The sequence below is a fragment of the Ranitomeya variabilis genome, chromosome 3 (assembly GCF_051348905.1).
Source record: "Ranitomeya variabilis isolate aRanVar5 chromosome 3, aRanVar5.hap1, whole genome shotgun sequence".
Lineage (NCBI taxonomy): Eukaryota > Metazoa > Chordata > Amphibia > Anura > Dendrobatidae > Ranitomeya > Ranitomeya variabilis.
Window position 1 is genome coordinate 68933192 of NC_135234.1, and position 21460 is coordinate 68954651.

General features: G+C 42.5%; 1 protein-coding gene across 2 annotated transcripts in view; it reads left to right on the top strand.

The window, feature by feature from the left end:
* Positions 1–21460, top strand: part of EPHA6 (EPH receptor A6) — a 1167010-nt gene that overhangs the window by 896089 nt on the left and 249461 nt on the right. For both annotated transcript variants that reach the window (XM_077294107.1, XM_077294108.1), the window contains 2 exons: positions 710–780; positions 10249–10374. In XM_077294107.1, the coding sequence (XP_077150222.1) occupies positions 710–780; positions 10249–10374 (197 nt within the window). The remainder of the gene's footprint in view (positions 1–709; positions 781–10248; positions 10375–21460) is intronic.

Sequence of the window (21460 nt, forward strand, 5' to 3'; positions counted from 1 at the left end):
TATGTCAGGGATATGGCTTGCTCTTTCTTTTTATTTTTTCGCTCCTATGATATAGCAAAACACTGGAAATTTTCAACTTAGAGGTGAGCATAGCCTATATTCCAAAGTAAGCTATGTTTCTCCACCAAATGTGTTTTAGGGGCCTAATTCAGAAGTCTTTGACATTGAAAAGTTCACAAAATTTTCACATTTTAACGCCAGCTTGAAGCCTCTGCGGCAAAACGGGAGGAGCTGGGACAGAACAAGCCTACTCCCACCTGTCATATTCCGCAAAAGTGTCAGCACTTCTTATGTCAGAAATGTTACTTCATTCCGTGAATGGGGTAACACTTATGGCAAAGTGCACTCAGAGGCGCGCGCCAGTGATACCTTGTGCCACATTCATTAAGTGACGCGCGCCTGTTAATGAATCCAACACATCTTATTACTCCACTCTCCTCATTAAGACTGGCTTACAAACAGTGAATCAAGGCCATGGTATGAGGAACAAACCTTGGTGTAATGGAGAATTTGGGCCAAACATTCCTGCACATTCTATTTTAAACCCACACTATTCCTGAATAAGACAGTTCTTGTATGTTCATTGTATATTATAAGGATTTGTGCCGTAAGATTAAAATCACATTGTTTCTTTGTGTTTTTTGCAAATATTACAGTACATCAAAAAAAAATTCATCTCCTCCTAATGATCACTTTCCTTTCCCTCAAGGTGCCAGTGGTATATTAAAGCTAAAATGAAATCTGAAGAGAAAAGAAGAGCAAATCTGCAGAATGGAAACTGTGAGTAATTTGTTGTGCTGCTAATTTCTTCTTTGACTTTTTAGCATTTTCTATTCTTTTTCACTTAGTCTTATGAAAAACACATCTGAGAGTAAAAAGATTATGAAGAGGTAATTCTATCTATGCAGCTCAATCTAAGTGAAGCATTAAAGAAGAACAGAAGTTTAATGAATATTCTTTGTGCTGTCTGCATTATATTGCATCGCTGTCATCCTGGAACAAGTTGTCGTTATTAACTCCTTCTTTACTCAAGTCTAAAAATGAGCCGTAAACTGCAATCAAAACAGAATGGAATTTTCCATTGAAATATCCGTTCTGCTTCATAAGACTACTTTTTTTTATTTCATAATGGCAACTTTTTGAGCCTGATATCCATGACCTTCTCTTGGACATCCGGCTCAAAAAGTGTGGCACCTGATTTCAAAACTCTTCACACCACCAACAGACTTTCAGCCATGCATTTGGGCAGTTTGACGAAGACCATTAAATTTGCCTACTCATCCAGGTGTCCAGGTGGTCAGACTTTTTTTCCTGAAGTCTTCCTGACATTTTGAGAGAGTTGGAAATGATGATTTGAGAGGCAACAGTAGAGATACAGGAGAGCAGGTCTTAAGGAGAAGCAGAAACTTCTGAGCATAGGAGAACATTTCCTGTCTTTGATAACCACAACATTTCCTTTACAGTTTTTTCTTAATCACCCTTCTACTCACCATGCAGTTATTATAGAAAGACATAATCAAAGTAGTGTCAAGTTTCAAAGCTGGCCATACATGTAAAATATACTTCTCACCTTATTCATGCCGCACAAACTGCGGGCAGCATGATTTGCAGCCAAGTATATTTTTTTTGAAAGATTCTGGTGTTTCTAAAAAGATATCCATTAAAATTCCATGTAGCGACCATAGCCAAAGACAAGACTAGTCCTGTGCCACCCCCGGCTGTTTCAGCACTGCTGAAGGTGATTGACATAGCGAGAGACCTATCAGTCATCTGCAGCAGCACAAGGAAGACCCGGACTGAACCTTAAAGGGAATCCTTCCATAGAATCCTCCTTGATATCTGCGATCCGATGTCTTATTTCAGAGAAATCCATGTTTTTTTAATATGTAAATGAGCTTTTAAGATTTATGGGACGGACATTGATCTCCCTGAGAATCTGCCTCCAGCGCTTATTTGAAATTTATGAGTTCAGGAGAGGAGACTGTCAGTTATTACATTAAAAAAAGAGAGCACAGGAGCACTCAGTAAGGGTCAAAGTATATGCAAACACTGAATACTTGAGATCTAAATAGTATTATTGCTAAAAAGATGTACGGTACTTACAAAAAATAAACTTACAAAAATGAAGGTTCTCAACACATAAATTGGCCTATTCATATGTGCCCATCAACCACGGCAAGGTAACACTTCTCTGATGGGTGCCTACTCTAATACATATCAAACATGCCTCTCCTGGGCTATACACCTACATTTTAAATGGCCAGGTAGGAACCAGCACTAATTAAAACCACCCTTGGGCTGAAGGGAGGACTGCAGAGTCAGAAAAGGAGACTGTCACAACCTCCAATTGTAAACTACAAAAGAGAAAAACCTGACCAGCATCTCCATATAATGTGAATAGGTGCAAGCTATTAAGGAGGTTGTGACTGTCTCCTTTTTAAGTGCTGGACAGGTTTTTGACTTTTGTAGTTTACTATTGGTGGTTGTGACTGTCTCCTTTGGAGGTGCTGGTCAGATTTTTGCCTGAAAATGATTGCAATCACAAATTCTTTGGTATTATTATCTTCATTTAATTTGTCTTAAATGAAAAAAACACAAAAGAGAATGAAGCAAAAAGCAAAACATTGATCATTTCACACAAAACTCCAAAAATGGGCCAGACAAATGTATTGGCACCCTCAGCCTAATACTTGGTTGCACAACCTTTAGCCAAAATAATGCGACCAACTGCTTCCGGTAACCATCAATGAGTTTCTTGCAATGCTCTGCTGGAATTTTAGACCATTCTTCTTTGGCAAACTGCTCCAGGTCCCTGATATTTGAAGGGTGCCTTCTCCAAACTGCCATTTTTAGATCTCTCCACAGGTGTTCTATGGGATTCAGGTCTGGACTCATTGCTGGCCACCTTAGAAGTCTCTAGTGCTTTCTCTCAAACCATTTTGCTTTTTGAAGTGTGTTTTGGGTCATTGTCCTGCTGGAAGACCCATGACCTCTGAGGGAGACCCAGATTTCTCACACTGGGCGCTACATTATGCTGCAAAATTTGTTGGTAGTCTTCAGACTTTATAATGCCATGCACACAGTCAAGCAGTCCAGTGCCAGAGGCAGCAAAGCAACCCCAAAACATCAGGGAACCTCCGCCATGTTTGACTGTATGGACCGTGTTCTTTTCTTTGAATGCCTCTTTTTTTCTCCTGTAAACTCTATGTTGATGTCTTTGCCCAAAAAGCTGTACTTTTGTCTCATCTGACCAGAGAACATTCTTCCAAAACGTTTTAGGCTTTTTCAAGTAAGTTTTGGCAAACTCCAGCCTGGCTTTTTTATGTCTCGGGGTGAGAAGTGGGGTCTTCCTGGGTCTCCTACCATACAGTCCCTTTTCATTCAGATGCCGACGGATAGTATGGGTTGACACTGTTGTACCCTCGGACTGCAGGGCAGCTTGAACTTGTTTGGATGTTAGGCAAGATTCTTTATCCAACATCCGCACAATCTTGCGTTGAAATCTCTTGTCAATTTTTCTTTTCCGTCCACAGCTAGAGAGGTTAGCCACAGTGCCATGGGCTTTAAACTTCTTGATGACACTGCGCACGGTAAACACAGGAACATTCAGGTCTTTGGAGATGGACTTGTAGCCTTGAGATTGCTCATGCTTCCTCACAATTTGGTTTCTCAAGTCCTCAGACAGCTCTTTGGTCTTCTTTCTTTTCTCCATGCTCAATGTGGTACACACAAGGACACAGGACAGAGGTTGAGTCAACTTTAATCCATGTCAACTGGCTGCAAGTGTGATTTAGTTATTGCCAACACCTGTTAGGTGCCACAGGTAAGTTACAGGTGCTGTTAATTACACAAATTAGAGAAGCATCACATGATTTTTCGACCAGTGCCAATACTTTTGTCCACCCCCTTTTTTATGTTTGGTGTGGAATTATATCCAATTTGGCTTTAGGACAATTCTTTTTGTGTTTTTTCATTTAAGACAAATTAAATGAACATAATAATACCAAAGAATTTGTGTTTGCAATCATTTTCAGGAAGAAACTGAGTATTATCTGACAGAACTGCAGGGGTGTCAATACTTTTGGCCACAACTGTACGTGCCCATATAAATGGCTCTGGGAGGGTTCACCCTACTGAAAGATTTCCTATAAAGTATATTTTCCCCTATATGCCAGAGCATCTCAGAGAGAGATATACCTAGCTGTAATCATGCAGCCAGGATCTGATTCATGTTGCTCACATGAACCTCATTTATCATAACTCTAGGACAAAATATCATTTAGCTGACAGTTATCACTTCTGACTCCCCCATACACTGAAATGCTCAGTTTGGCGAGTGTTCCCTATATTCTATAAGAGAAGCTGCTGCCAAATGATTCTCATCTCCCCGCTGAGTAGCAGAATCGATTGAATTCCAGCTGCCTGATCTATATATCCAGCAATATAATCTGTCCGAGGACAGTCAGAAGGCCCCCATACACATTGGATCAAAACCTGCCAAAACCAGCGGGTTCAGCTTACTTTTATCTCATATCTATAATAGCATCAAGATCTATTAAACATGAGGCTAATTCGTTAAGGAGTTTACACCAGAATTCTGATGTAAAACACCTTTATTTTCACTCAACTCAGAACTTGTTCAAAATATTGCGAATTTTGGTGTTTTCAATCCTGACCAGCCACACCAATATGGGCAGAGCACAGGCAAAGCATAGATGGGTCAAGGCGTGGTTTGACGGCCTGTCAAATTCATGAAAGGTTAGAACTCCCTATTATTATTATTTATTATTTTTTATTATAGCGCCATTTATTCCATATTTATTACATGTGAGGAGGGGCATACATAGTAAAAACAAGTACAATAATCTTAAACAATACAAGTCACGACTGGTTCAGTAGGAGAGAAGAACCTGCCCATGAGGGCTCACAATCTACAAGGGATGGGTGAGAATACAGTAGGTGAGGGTAGAGCTGGTCGTGCAGCAGTTTGATCAATTGGTGGTTACTGCAGCTTGTAGGCTTGTCGGAAGAGGTAGGTCTTCAGGCTCTTTTTGAAGGTTTCGATGGTAGGCGAGAGTCTGATATGTTGTGGTAGAGAGTCCCAGAGTAGGGGTGATGCACGAGAGAAATCTTGTATGCGATTGTGGGAAGAGGGGAGTAGAGGAGGAGATCTTGTGAGGATCGGAGGTTGCGTGCAGGTAACAACCGGGAGTCTAAATTATACATACATGCACAGCTGACTGTAGAAGCGCTTGACCTCCTGAAACATCCATAATAACACATGCACTTCTCATCCTATCATGCCTGGAAATCACCGATTATACCACTAGGGTGTACACTCCTCGGAGCAATGTCTTGCTTTGCTATATTATTATCTGTGTGTCGTTCTTTGTCTTAGTGCTTGTGTATATTATCCTATATTGTTATTATGTGGACTTACTGGATATATACAAGGAAGCTGGTAGACTGTAAGGTACAACCATCTGTAGTAATTGTATGCTGGGAATATTACTGTCAGCAAAGCGCGTGAGGTCAGGAACTAGCACTGGAGCTCTTAGATGAACACGCACCATCTAATCAATTTGATATAGTGAAAGGATATCATATATACTGGTATATAGCCAGGGCCGGACTTAGCCCAAAAGGCGCCCTGTGCGAGACTGCAGGACGGCGCCCCCCCCCCCTCCAAACTTTGAAAGAAAACAATAACTCTTTAATATTCACAACAACACGTTTACTTAGAAAACTTGTGTTTCCCTGCAAAACACTTGAAGAAACACTAATATTGCAATAACGGGAATTATAAAGTGCTTTAAAGCGGACCAAAAGGAAAAAATGACGCTTGGTCCAAAGCCATATGGGCTGACAGCCAATCAGAGTGCAGAGTGGCGGCCTGCAAGGCCAAACACCGCCACACCATGACCAGATGACATATTACCACCACAGTGATCGAATAATATCAAATACAAGGAACGAATACCACAACATCATGACCAGACCACATATTACCACCACATAGTGACTGAATACTACAATACTGATCAATAATAAAAAAAAACACAATACTATCACCATAAGTGCCATTATACACAGGAGATCTGTACTTAGTATGCAGCGTCTGTGTATAGGTAATACAGTGATCACCGGTGACATACACAGGACCTCAGTATATAGTATACAGTGTATAGTGTCAGTGTATAGGTAACACACTGACTCACCAGTGACATCTCTAGGTGAAGTCCTTCATCTTTCATCCCGCACAGACCGCCATCACTTCATCCAGCCAGGACTCGTCTCTGCAGGAAATAACACAGTTATCTCGAGTTCCACTTGCAGAACACATTACTTAATTTTCCCAACTTCTACATTACACCACATGAAGAAGGCGACATAGTGTCACTCTACACAGTAATAGGACCGCCCCTCCATTTAAAACAGTATACTCAAAAAATAAAATAAATACATCACTGCAGTAATAATATCCCTTAATTAGCCCCTATGGTAATAATATTCGCCATCCTGGCCCCCGTGTGTCTCATTCCTGGCGTCAGCCATATATTCTCCCATCCTGCCCTAATGAGTATCTATCCTGCCCCATATGATCTTCCCATCCTGCCCCATCTGTCTCCATCGTATCCATCCTGCCCCATCTGTCTCCAATCCTGCCTCCAGTGTCTCCAGTCATGACGCCATGTCTGTCATCCTGCCCCGTGTCTCCATTCTGCCCCTGTGTCAAGCATTCTGCCCGTGTCCAGCATTCTGCACCAGTGTCCAGCATTCTGCACCAGTGTCCAGCTTTCTGCCCCTGTGTCCAGCTTTCTGCCCCCTGTGTCCAGCTTTCTGCCCCAGTGTCCAGCTTTCTGCCCCAGTGTCCAGCTTTCTGCCCCAGTGTCCAGCTTTCTGCTCCAGTGTCCAGCTTTCTGCCCCAGTGTCCAGCGTTCTGCCCCAGTGTCCAGCTTTCTGCCCCAGTGTCCAGCGTTCTGCATCAGTGTCCAGCGTTCTGCCCCAATGTCCAGCGTTCTGCCCCTGTGTCCAGCGTTCTGCCCCTGTGTCCAGCTTTCTGCCCCAGTGTCCAGCTTTCTGCCCCAGTGTCCAGCTTTCTGCCCCAGTGTCCAGCTTTCTGCCCCCGTGTCCAGCTTTCTGCCCCAGTGTCCAGCTTTCTGCCCCCGTGTCCAGCTTTCTGCCCCCGTGTCCAGCTTTCTGCCCCCGTGTCCAGCTTTCTGCCCCAGTGTCCAGCGTTCTGCATCAGTGTCCAGCGTTCTGCCCCAATGTCCAGCGTTCTGCCCCCGTGTCCAGCTTTCTGCCCCAGTGTCCAGCTTTCTGCCCCAGTGTCCAGCTTTCTGCCCCAGTGTCCAGCTTTCTGCCCCAGTGTCCAGCTTTCTGCCCCAGTGTCCAGCGTTCTGCCCCCGTGTCCAGCGTTCTGCCCCCGTGTCCAGCGTTCTGCCCCAGTGTCCAGCGTTCTGCCCCAGTGTCCAGCGTTCTGCCCCCGTGTCCAGCGTTCTGCCCCCGTGTCCAGCGTTCTGCCCCCGTGTCCAGCGTTCTGCCCCAGTGTCCAGCGTTCTGCCCCAGTGTCCAGCGTTCTGCCCCCGTGCCCAGCGTTCTGCCCCCGTGTCCAGCGTTCTGCCCCAGTGTCCAGCGTTCTGCATCAGTGTCCAGCGTTCTGCCCCAATGTCCAGCGTTCTGCCCCCGTGTCCAGCTTTCTGCCCCAGTGTCCAGCTTTCTGCCCCAGTGTCCAGCTTTCTGCCCCAGTGTCCAGCTTTCTGCCCCAGTGTCCAGCTTTCTGCCCCAGTGTCCAGCTTTCTGCCCCAGTGTCCAGCTTTCTGCCCCAGTGTCCAGCGTTCTGCCCCCAGTGTCCAGCGTTCTGCCCCCGTGTCCAGCGTTCTGCCCCAGTGTCCAGCGTTCTGCCCCAGTGTCCAGCGTTCTGCCCCAGTGTCCAGCGTTCTGCCCCAGTGTCCAGCGATCTGCCCCCCCTGTGTCCAGCTTTCTGCCCCGTCTCCAGCTTTCTGCCCCAGTGTCCAGCTTTCTGCCCCAGTGTCCAGCTTTCTGCCCCAGTGTCCAGCTTTCTGCCCCAGTGTCCAGCGTTCTGCCTCCCTGTGTCCAGCTTTCTGCCCTGCCCCCCCCCTCCCGATCGCCGCTCTCAATAATAATTAAAAAAAAAAAACAAGTTCTTCTTGCCTGACCGCGATCCTGCTCTATCTGCTTATCGGTGGGGGCGGCCATCTTCCTGAGGCCGCGCGTGCGCAGGTGGAGTGCTCTGCTGCCCGGGGCTTCAGGAAAATGGCCGCGGGATGCCGCGCATGCGCAGATGGAGATCGCGGCGGCCATTTTTCTGAAGCCGAGAAGCGAACAGCCAGGTAAATTCTGCGCCGCCGGCGACCCGCCCCCCCGCATTGTGCCGCCCCCCGCATTGTGCCGCCCCCTTCCTACGCCACTGCCAGGGGGGGCCCGATGACCGGGGGCGTGGTAACCGGAACGCTGGCAGATGGAAATTTTAGAAAACGGCTGCCCCGTACCGGGTCGTACCGGCTGAATCCCACCCCTGATTTTGATGTAATGTGACATTAATCTGCTGAGCTCAATAAATGCGCCCCTTGTATGCTAACGAGCCTTGGCGCCCTGTGCGGCCGCACAGGTCGCACAGGGCAAAGGCCGGCCCTGTATATAGCATTACAAACTGTATCATATTCCCCTGTATTCACAATAAACAAAGTACCAAAAATGAAAAAAAGGGAAACAAAGTCAAGTTATTAAGGCTACTTTCACACATCATGTTTTTTGCATCAGGCATAATCCGGCGAATGTTGGAAAAAACAGATCCGGCGCAGATTGTGAAAAACTGATGCGACTGATCCGTTTTTTCAATGGATCTGACTAGCATATCCAGATAATTGGATGAAAAAAAATTTGGAGCATGCTCAGTTTAAAAAAACTCCCAAAGGCTTCCATTCTAGCAAACAGCCGAAAGCTTCCGGCTTTTTAGCCGGAGACAAAAAACGTTGCTATGGACGTTTTTTCCAGAAACCGGAAACGACAGATTTTCCGGATGTGGCGAAAACCGGACGAAACGCAACGTCATCCGGCACTATTACAAGTGTATGGGAAAAAGAAACAGGTCCGGCAGCAACATTCGCCGGATCCGGTTTTTTGAAATTTAGCCGGATTGAGCCTGACAGCGAAAACCTGATGTGTGAAAGTAGCCTAACGGGGTGGTCTGAAAAACAAATTCATTTTTCTTCTAAATCCCTATCTGTTTAGTGTCATAATCTAAACTGTTTTCTGATATACTTGCATTAAAAATTCCCTTTTCTTCCCTAACGACACTATCTAACTGCTTTTTCTTTTATTTTACAGCTTCCCTTTTGATGTCTCTTTGCTTGAGAATCCCAGTGCATGCTGGGATACTCAAATGAAACATCATAAGGAGGCAGAGGCTCCAGTCACTACCACAGCCCCTGTTCCTCCCTGAAACGAAGTGTGATCAGTGACTCTTGTTTTAGGATCTGGGCTAGTCCTTGTGCAATGTGCACAATGACAGTGCGCTCTCTGTTGCAGGCTTAGATCAGCAATAGCGACCTGGCCACAGAGCGCATTGTCAGAACACCCTAATCATGTGATTTATGCAGGCTCGTTAATGCTGATCTGAGCCTCAAGAGAGTGTGCTGTCATTGTGCACATTACGTAGGGACTAGCCCACTCCAGAAACGAGCATCACTGATGATGCTTCATTTTAGGGATGGGGCAGGGGCTGAGCCTCTGCCCCCTGATGACACTTCATTTGAGTATCACTGCATGCACTTGAATTCTCAAACAAAGCGTCATCAGAAAGGAAGTGAAAAAAATAGAAAAGAAATTAGAAGGATAGATCATTTTTATTCAAGTGTACCGTACTTTATTATAAAATAGTTTAGATTATACACTACCTAGATACTGATTTAGGAGTAAAATTAATTTGTATTTTGGACCACCCCTTTAATGTAATCTGTATGCCATAGGTGTTAATAAGGGTTCAGGAAAGGGAAACTCTAATGTTCCCAACTACAGGGGCATAACATATAGAGCCCCAGCACAATGCAAAGTTTGGTAAAGAATGATGCTTTAATGGTATTTTATTTAGTTTTATTTATTTGGGGGGAATCATTTAATATAATAGACAAAGGAGGGGAATAGATAGAATCTCTTCACGGGTATACTGACATGTTATTTTATTGCTGAACATATCATGACAGCTCTGTACTTTTTCTCCTACAGTGAGGTTCCCTGGAGCGAAAACCTACATTGATCCAGACACGTATGAAGATCCTTCTTTGGCTGTCCATGAGTTTGCAAAAGAGATAGACCCATCCAGGATTCGAATTGAAAGAGTAATCGGTGCAGGTAGGGCAAATATATCATTTTCTATTTTCTATTTATTTATTTATTTCATTTCTTGTAATTAGAACATTGTGTTGGGGACTAACTCCCATCTTGCGGAGAATGTAGTAGTAGTTATTTTGACACAGCTCCCTCTCAATTGAATTCTATAGGGGTTCTGGAAACAGACGAACCTGTGTAGGTGAATATTATAGTTTGCAATGGTTCCGTGAAAATTAAATTAAAAAAAAGGACTGTAGCTGCAACATGTGAATATCTTGACTTTGTGATGGTAGTAGGCATGATATGGGTCATTTGGGTTTAGGAAGTTAAACTTAGGGTTGTTAATTTCATTCTGGCGGATTCTGGCCTCATACTCTGGACCATTCCTTGCTACAAAGCTTTCAGTCTTGTCAGCAATATATCTGACTTCTGATGGAGGGTAGATAATCCCTTCAATGGGCTTAGATGGAATGACTTCTTCCTTCTTGTCCTCCTCCATCTGCTGCTGTCCGCCATCCTGTTCTTGAGTCGTTAGCAACTGTACGTGTCCCACCGGCATTTTGTCCTCCTCCTTTCCCGGTGCAAAGTGGAAAAGTCCCAAGTTGGACTTTTCTGCATCGCACCAAGAGAGGAGGAGGACAACATGCCAGCGGGACCCATACAGTTGCCCAGTTGCCCCAGGAGCAGGATGGCGGACAGCAGCAGATGGAGGAGGAAAAGAAGGAAGAGGTCATTCCATCTAAGCCCATTGTAGGAATTATCTACCCTCCGTCAGAAGTCAGATATATTGTTGACAAGACTGCAAGCTTTGTGGCATGCAATGGTCCAGAGTCTATGGCCAGAATCCACCAGAATTAAATTAACAACATGTGAATATGTAAGGTTTGTTAAAATCCTCCTTTTTCCAGGTGGTTGGATGTGTGATGGTTGTTTGCTTTGTCGAGTGCCCTACTCATCTGTATCTACATCCATTGACCAGGGAAATCAGCCAGAAATAAGAGTATTAATTAGTTATAAAGACACCATTTGATACAACACATAATCCCAACATGATGCAGAATATTACCCCCGTAACCCCTCGTACGTGAGTTTATAGACAGTATGTGCAGCTGGGGAAAGACTCACTGTTTTCCTGTCACTCTATTACATTTAATATACGATATTATGTACTTCTTCTATTATGAGAAAAAATTCCTGGGTTATTACCATTTACCCAGGGGAAGTATTTAGTGTAAATAACATCTTGATTGGAATATTTTAATTAAAAAGAAAAAATAATAATAATATAAAAGGTGTCATAGCAGATTCTGCATCTTTATAGTCTATTAATCAATTCCACAAGGTAGCACAAACACCCCTCTGAGGCTTCTGCAGCTTTAAACTTTGTATGACTTGTCTTATATGGGATCTGTAATTTCTTTTATGTTATTTTCTGCTGGCATGAATCTATGAACTTATTTTACTGGATTGTTTTATCACTGCTGTTATTTGAAAGGGGTTGTCTCCTTTAGAAGAGCCTTCTAAAAAAACTGCTTATTGATCAGTTTCAGCTTTAGGCACCTCCTAGTGATTATGGGGTCAAGTCTGCCATTATGGGTCCACAGTAAGAGTCAGTTTATATAACATTTATGGTATTTATTAGATGTATACGCCAAGTAACACTCACAATTTATGTGATATAGGGAATCTGTCACGTTGTACATGCAGTGTGGTCTGTAGACAGCACGGTGTTAAGAAGGAGTAGCTGAATATAATTATATATAGCTTTGTTGGAACAGATTCAGTATTGAAATCCCTGGTGTGTATGTTTGTGAGTCCTGTGGGTGGTCCTATTCAGTGATTGACCATCTTCCCTGTATGACAGTGCATGCACAGAAGGCTGTAAATCACTCAGTCATACAGAAAGGATTGTCAGTCACTGAGTAGGACCGCTTACTGGACTGATATACATACAGACACCAGGGATTTCAATGAATAAAGTACAAGTTTTACTGACAATTTTCCCACAAAAATGTACATTAATCTGATCCACCCCTCTATCTCTATAACATCCTGCCAGCAGATCAGATGACATTTTTAACATACATCCCCCTGAAGAAGTCAGACGCAAAACGCGCGTTGCGGCCATTTTCCACACCACCAGGTAGTATGCACAGAGCTTTTACCATACTTTAATGGGATCAGTATGCCCATTATTATCTTTGAGGCTACAACATCTTGATCCATTTTCTAGGGGGGTATAATCCTTTGAATTTCTCCTTATAAATTTATTGTAGTTCTACCTGGTTTGATGTGTGAAAAAGGGAACAAATCCACCACCAGCATCAAATACTACTAATTCCTGTGCAGTCAAATGGGTCCACACCTGTATGTGCAAGGGACGTGGTGCTCACTAAGAAAAACACATGATAATGGTTCAAGAAAAAGAGAAAAAGAAGATGGCTCTCATTGTTCCTGTTAAAACACTTTTATTTCACCTGTTAACTCAGTCAGGACCTATTGAAGCGCAATCAGCGCGAAAAGGCCTTCGTCTGATCATCCTGCTCTCCACTCTTTTCCCCAGCTCCATGTTTTTAGCAGATGAAATAAAGTCTTTTAACTGGAAAGTTGAGTGCCACCTTCTTTTTCTCTTTTTCATGAACTTGGTTTGATGTGGTACTGTGGTATCTTATTTTCTCTCCTATATTCATTAATCTTTTAATTGGAGAGTATTTTTTGTATAGAGATTCTAATAAAGCTTATATATTTTGTATTTTACATGTTCCTGCTTCCTATATTTCTTTTGGGATTATATGCTGTAATGGAAGATCATATACTATTGACCATCTCTCTTTTTTAAAGTAGACATTTTTAACAGGACAAATTCTCTTTAAATCAGGAAAGCAGAATATTTTTTTTTGCTTGGGGGGCCATCATGTCAGATTGAACCACTCCAAAGGGTGGAAATACACTTAATGGGGTGTATAAATGTCTCATTTGAGACATTTATAAGATGTAAAGCCTATGTAATGAATGAAAGCTCAGTGCTGACTCCACTTCCAACATTACTGCCTGTCTAGAAAATGGAGTTCTTCTCGCTGTCACACTGTGACAGTCTTAAGTAAGGAAGAGAGGCCTCAAACCGTTCCTGGAACTGGGAGCCTAGCTATACTTGTCCCAGGGCTACTCATGGAGGTAGAGAGGCCTGGGTTTCCAACCTTACTATGCTCCTGTTAAACCTTAATCTGTCCCCTCCCCCACACCATGGGGCATGGGACAGAAATGTAAAGGTACCTTCACACTAATAATAATAATAATAATAATTTTATTTATATAGCGCCAACATATTCCGCAGCGCTTTACAACTTATTGCTAAGCGACTTTGCAACAATAACGATAGCGATCCATGACGTTGCAGCGTCCTGGATAGCGATATCGTTGAGTTTGACAGGCAGCAGCGATCTGGATCCTGCTGTGATATCGCTGGTCGTTGCTGAAAGTCCAGAACTTTATTTGGTCGTCAGATCGGCGTGTATCGTCGTGTTTGACACCAAAAGCAACGATGCCAGCGATGTTTTACAAAGGTAACCAGGGTAAACATCGGGTTACTAAGCGCGGCCCTGCACTTAGTAACCCGATGATTACCCTGGTTACCCGGGGACTTCGGCACAGTTGGTCGCTGGAGAGCTGTCTGTGTGACAGCTCTCCAGCGACCACACAGCGACGCTGCAGCGATCGGCATCGTTGTCGATATCGCTGCAGCGTCGTTTAGTGTGAAGGTACCTTAAGGGAAACCAGATACAAAGACAAAACAGAGGTAACAGAAGACCACTATCATACAAAAGCACTCACCAAAAAAAAGGGATGAGGAATAAACTGAATAGCAATAAGGACAAGGAGATAAACACTCACATACTATAGCAAACTACAAATCGCTACAATTGCTACTCTAACTACACAGGTTAGCACTTAGCACAGGAAGAAGATTCTTTCACCGGCAATGAAGAAACGCCCAGAGCTAGAAAGGAAAATCCATTTAAAATAGGACATGAATCACACCATCTCTAAAGAGGACCTGCGATTCATTACCTGTTGTGACCTTCTAACTCAAGGTCTCCCGGGGGGGCGTGACTTCCTTGTGACACTCAAAAATTACATAAACAAATTGAAGAAGGCTGCATTTGTGTATGGCCATTTCTTCAGGAAACCCCAATTCTGCTAATATATTGGGGTCACAGAGTCAAAGAGATGGTTACAGATACTTACTCATCATTACTCCCATGCACAGGATACAGAGTGCATAATTGAAGGCGCACAGATGAGATTGCGGGTAATAACTGTGCACCATATTATTCAACTGAGGCCTTTGACAAATTCCAAACAGTGCCATCCATCACCTATAGCAGTGTTTCTCAACTCCAGTCCTCAAGACCCCACAACAGATCATGTTTTCAGGATTTCCTTAGTATTGCATAGGCGATGAAATTAATGCTTGAGCAGGTGATGATATTATCACCTGTGCAATACTAAGGAAATCCTGAAAACATGACCTGCTGTGGGGTCTTGAGGACTGGAGTTGAGAAACACTGACCTATAGGGTCCCATTAATAACTAAAATAACAGTAAGCATTATACAGTTTCACTGGATATTGTTGTATGGAATGGCAGAGTCTACTCTTTTGCCGTCTATCTGGCTAATGCATCCTTATACAAAAAAAAAAACAAGACATCATAGGCAACATGATAACCAAAACAAATTAATGTAATGAAGTATATACGGTAACTTTGCAATGCCAGTGGTCTACGGGGTAACTAAATAAAAAAAAAAACAACAAAAAAAGTTTCAGTTGTCATTCAGTTGGACTGGTTGGCTTAACATCTTATTTACAGAGCTGCCATTGCTCTGGCATAATAATTTCCCTTGACGTTGGCACTTGTTCAAGGCATTTTGAGAAACTGGCAATACTGTCATATATTTGCAAGTTCCCCAGATATCTGATATGATTTTCTAAGATGTGTTTAATTTTCATATTAATTTCATATCAGAGGCTCAGTTTTGATTTATGTTAAGATAATTAACTTTTCAATGGACGAAAACCAAAAAACAAATGAGAATGCTGGGTCTGGGGGAAAATGTGTGTAAATGGGTTAGTAACTGGCTTAGTGATAGAAAGCAGAGGGTGGTTATAAATGGTATATTCTCTAACTGGGTCGCTGTGACCAGTGGGGTACCGCAGGGGTCGGTGTTGGGACCTATTCTCTCCAACATATTCATTAATGATCTGGTAGAAGGTTTACACAGTAAAATATCGATATTTGTAGATGATACAAAACTATGTAAAGCAGTCAATACAAGAGAAGTTAGTATTCTGCTACAGATGGATCTGGATAAGTTGGAAACTTGGGCTGAAAGGTGGCAGATGCGGTTTAACAATGATAAATGTAAGGTTATACACATGGGAAGAAGGAATCAATGTCACCATTACACACTGAACGGGAAACCACTGGGTAAATCTGACAGGGAGAAGGACTTGGGGATCCTAGTTAATGATAAACTTACCTGGAGCAGCCAGTGCAAGGCAGCGGCTGCCAAGGCAAACAGGATCATGGGGTGCATTAAAAGAGGTCTGGATACACATGATGAGAGCATTATACTGCCTCTGTACAAATCCCTGGTTAGACCGCACAAGGAGCACTGTGTACAGTTTTGGACACCGATGCTCAGGAAGGATATAATGGAACTAGAGAGAGTACAAAGGAGGGCAACAAAATTAATAAAGGGGATGGGGGAACTACATTACCCAGAGAGATTAGCAAAATTAGGATTATTTAGTCTAGAAAAAAGACAACTGAGGGGCGATCTATTAACCATGTATAAGTATATAAGGTGACAATACAAATATCTCTCCGAGGATCTGTTTATACCAAGGAAGGTGATGGTCACAAGGGGGCATTCTTTGCGTCTGGAGGAGAGAAGGTTTTTCCAACAACATTGAGGAGGATTCTTTAATGTTAGGGCAGTGAGAATCTGGAATTCCTTGCCTGAGTGGGTGGTGATGGCGAACTCAGTCGAGGGGTTAAAAAGAGGCCTGGATGTCTTCCTGGAGCGTAACAATATTGTATTTTACAGTTATTAGGTTCTGTAGAAGGACGTAGATCTGGGGATTTATTCTGACGAAATATAGGCTGAACTGGATGGACAGATGTCTTTTTTCGGCCTTGCTAACTATATTACTATGTTACTTTGTTTTGTTATCTAAGTAAACCAAGGAAATAGAATAATGGCTCAGAAAAAAAAGGCATTTATGAGCCATGAAATAATGCTACTGTTTTTGTTTTCAGTTGTTATACATTGGGAAAAGTCCAAAATCTTAATGAATTCAAACTTCTGAGTTGTTTTCAGTGACCTCTATCAACCTGTCGATTTGAATTATAATAAACCCTGAAATTAAAATAGAGATAATGCTGTGGGACATACTGTACATATACAGGTACTTCTCACAAAATTAGAATATCATAAAAAAGTTAATTTATTTCAGTTCTTCAATACAAAAAGTGAAACTAATATATTATATAGAGTCATTATAAACAGAGTTATCTATTTCAAGTGGTTATTTCTGTTAATGTTGATGATTATGGCTGACAGCCAATGAAAACCCAAAAGTCATTATCTCTGTAAATTAGAATAATTAATAAAAAAACAACTGCAAAGGTTTCCTAAGCAATTAAAAGGTTTCTTAGGCTGTTTCAGTAGGCTCCACAATCATGAGGAAGACTGCTGACTTGACAGATGTCCAGAAGGCAGTCATTGACACACTCCACAAGGAGTGTAAGCCACAACACCTTGGACCACTGAGCAACAGTCCAGTTCTTTTTCTCCTTGGCCCAGGTAAGACGCTTCTGGCGTTGTCTATTGGTCATGAGTGGCTTGACACAAGGAATGCGACACTTGTAGCCCATGTCCTGGATACGTCTGTGTGTGGTGGCTCTTGAAGCAATGACTCCAGCAGCAGTCCACTCCTTGTGAATCTCCTCCAAATTTTTGAATGGCCTTTTTTTAACAATCCTTTTAAGGCTGCGGTTATCCCGGTTGCTTGTGCACCTTTTTCTACCACACTTTTTCCTTCCACTCAACTTTCCATTAACATGCTTGGATACAGCACTCTGTGAACAGCCAGCTTCTTTAGCAATGACCTTTTGTAATTTGGTCATTAGTCTAATATCTCTTAAGTGCTCAGATAATTTGTCAGAAAATCTTATTCCTTGAAAACAGCCATGAGTACTGGGATAATGCATACAGTTTATTCTAATTATGAGAAAAACACACACTTTCAGTAAGTACCAGCATTCTACCAGCGCTATAGATGCAAAAACTCCCCTTTATCCACTTCCCAGCATGCACTACTCATCAAACGCATATTCTAATATGGTAAATTCCATAAAAGAAGAGAAGTGATGAAGAATAAAATTAAAACGACGAGCACCGTTTCGCAGAGGAAAGACAGCATAACATCTAAATAAAGTAGTTTGCAGATTATCTGTTTATTACAGTATCTATCATAGGTCGAGAACGGTCCATCAAATTCTTCCTACGAGTCACACCACAGCTGTCAGGTGACCCGGGACCAGGGGCTCCTTCCCTGTCCCTAACACTAGGGGGTGCACTAGCTCTCCTTATACCCCAGGATACTTCTGAAGGTGAAGATGCCGGGGCCTCCACCCTGCCTTATCTCCTGAGTCAGCCCTCAGTTTGTTCTCTTCCCCCACCAAGGGAAGTGGGGCGCTACTGTGCACCGTAGTACACCAACCTGACAAACAAGGCAACACAAAAAAGGATAACTAAAAACTCCAGGCATACAAAATATTCACTCACATATAACACAGGAATGCATTGGGATGTGGAAGTAGGAGAATAAACTAAAATAGAGAAGGATAGGGAATTGCCACACATACAAACCAAACAACAGTCACAGCTAACTCCTCCAACTCTCCTTCTCATATGAACACCTCTCCCTCCGTTAGCCATGCAGCAAATGCTAGCTCTGACAAGGATTTGCAGCAGAGCCCAGATTGTAAAGGGGAAAGGAGTGGCTAACTGAGCTTAGCTGCGAGTATAGAGATTTCCAACATGGCCGATTAACCCCTGTCCTGCAAGAAGGAATAAACACCATTAAAATGAAGGTAAGTGCTTTTTCTCAGTGCTGGAGTTTTCTTCTCGGTGCCGGAGTAGGAGCAATCAGACGCTTCAGTCTTCTGGCTCCACATTGTTGCCCTAACCCCGTGACACTACGTCTTTTTTCAACCTATGTAATTATCTATCTATATAGGGTACATTGAAATATATATATAGATATAATAGATATGTTTAATTAATTTGTCGTTTATGAATATTTTTGCATTTGCGCCTAGTTACCTTTTTCCATCAGCCATTTATTGCTCCTTTCAGCATAATATACATTAGGGTTATTAGCCGCAAAATAAATTGTACATGGTATTTAGAGATACTTTAATAAATGAATTGTCGAAGCATGAAGCTTAGATTTATTACATGTCATAGTTTCCCTCTATTGTCAGTAACGTGGCAATGTAATTTTGAGTACATGTCTATATTAGCTTATTAATCAGTCTGAGACTAGTTTAACCTCAGAATTAAAGTCCGTGGTATTTCTAATCCTTCTCTCATTTCATCAGATCAATCCAGTCATTTATTCAAATTATCATAATTAATGCTGTAAAATAGTCAGTGGGCCATGAAATAAGGCAAAATAATGTAATTCAACATTGTGGAAGTTTCACTGTCTAACATTGAAAATGTTAGCTGTACAAAAGTGCAAAATTGCTCTATAGTCTAATAACTCTACCTTAAGTGCTCGGATAATGGAGCCGTATAATTGTCAGAAAATGATATTCGTTGAAAACAAGCTCAAAAGTACACTAGAAAAGGATTTAAGATGCATTTACAATATTGGGCTGTCCAAACAGTCCGCCAATCACCTGATGAACGAGTGAAACACTCGTTCATTGGGGGTGAAATGATTCCAAGGTTGCACTTAAACGTTGCGGTGTGGTGCGTTTTTTTTCCACCAACCTCTGAAAATAAAAGCAACGCAACTGCAATGACTGAGCAAAGCCTTAAACTGGCTTAAAAATTCTCATTTTTGGCAGGACATCATCCTGTGTAAACATATTTCATGGATATTGCATGTAGCCAACCGGTGGTCGGTTAATGTCACGGCTGGCCAATATTAATGCACTTTCATGCTGCCTTTAGACGAATCCATAATTTAGAATTGAAAGTTTCTAAGAACACTCATTCCCAACTATCAGGCCATCTAAACAGCCCAGCGGTCACTTAGCAAAATACTCGTCCGTCAAGTATAATAACTTTTAAGCCTTGTCAACATATTAACAATTTTTTTTACTTATAGTATTGTGGCTCTAGACAGACGTATCCCATATAAGTTGGCATGCGTACAACACATAGGAGCATGTTCACACTGTGGCCATTACACAAACAAAGCCCAAGATAGAAACAAAATGAGCACAATCCCTGCTGTAAGTAAAAAGGAACAATGCATATAAATAACATAAGGTACTTAGTAAACATTATTTTTTATTTAAAAAAAAAAAGCGTCAAATCCATCCCACTGCAACAAGGTGTACCCAAATCGGGATGGTCCCACACTATGTCTAATATTAAAACCTTACCATATGTCAAAAAACGTCATCAATGTTAATAAGTGCAGAGCAGGACCCAGGCCCGACTGTGAACACCCAGCCCCGACTGTGAACACCCAGCCATGGGAAGCTATATAAATGCAATGCCCAGCTCAAAGAGAGGAAGGCCGCAACCTTGTTTTTTCTAAGTATAAGAATGCATGCATGCAATGTGTAGGAACATGTTCGCACTGGCCATTAAACAGACAAAGCGTAGGATAGAAGGATAGAAATAAAATTAGCAAAAGCCCTGCTGTAAGTAAGTAAAAAGTAATAGTGCATATAAAATAATATGGGGTATTTCATAAACAAAGTTTTTGATTAAAAACAAATTAAAAGCCATCCCACCACAACATAAGGGCAGAGCAGGACCGGAGCCCGACTATAGACACTCAGATCAATAGATAGATGGCATTTGCTTTTTTGTAACACCTTTATAAGATATATACACATAGTAGCTCAGCCTTGCAGCGCTGGGGTCCTGGGATAGAATCCCTCCAAGGACAACATCTGCAAGGAGTTTGTATGTTCTCCCCGTGATTCTGTGGCTTTCCTCCGGGTTCTCTGGTTTCCTCCCACATTCCAAAGACATACTGATAGGGAATGTGAGTCCCAATGGGGACAGCGATGATGATGCCTGTACAACGCTGCTGAATATGATGGTGCTATATAAGTCCGTAAATAGGTAGTAATGTCCACTCTTTAGATTTTCTGCACCGTGAATCCTGCCCACCAATCTTACTAACATATCTTTAATTAAAGCAAATAATAGGTGGGTGCTAACCTTCCTCGGTTCATTTAAAGGGAACCTGTCATCCCCCCCCAGGCATTTTTAATTAAAAGAGCCACCTTGTGCAGCACTAATGCTGCATTCTGTCAAAGTGGCTCTTGTAGTTCGGGTCCCTGCAAACGCTGCAATAATCACTTTTATAATGTGCCCCCTCGTACCTTGAATTAGACCTGGGGGCAGGTCTTTCCCCCCTACCACAGACGCACCACAGCCGTCACTTACCTTACAGCGTATATATATATATATATATATATCATGCGCCGCTGATTGTGGCTCATTAGGGGTAAGTGGGGGACCTATACATGCGCCGCTGATTGTGGCTCATTAAGGGTAAGTGGGGGACCTATACATGCGCTGCTAATTGTGGCTCATTAGGGGTAAGTGGGGGACCTATAAGACCATGCCACAAACACATTGCAGCACCGCCCCCTGACGAAGCCGACGCGAAACGCGCGTTGGGGCTGCACCGCGTGGTTCTCCTGTCACTGCAATATGGGTAAGGGACATCTTTGATTGAGCTTATAATTTGGCTGATGAAATACGAATGTAGGGGATTTGTTTCATGGATTTTTATGTATGATACACTAATTAAGTAGCCTCTTGGTGTTCCCTTGTCCTATT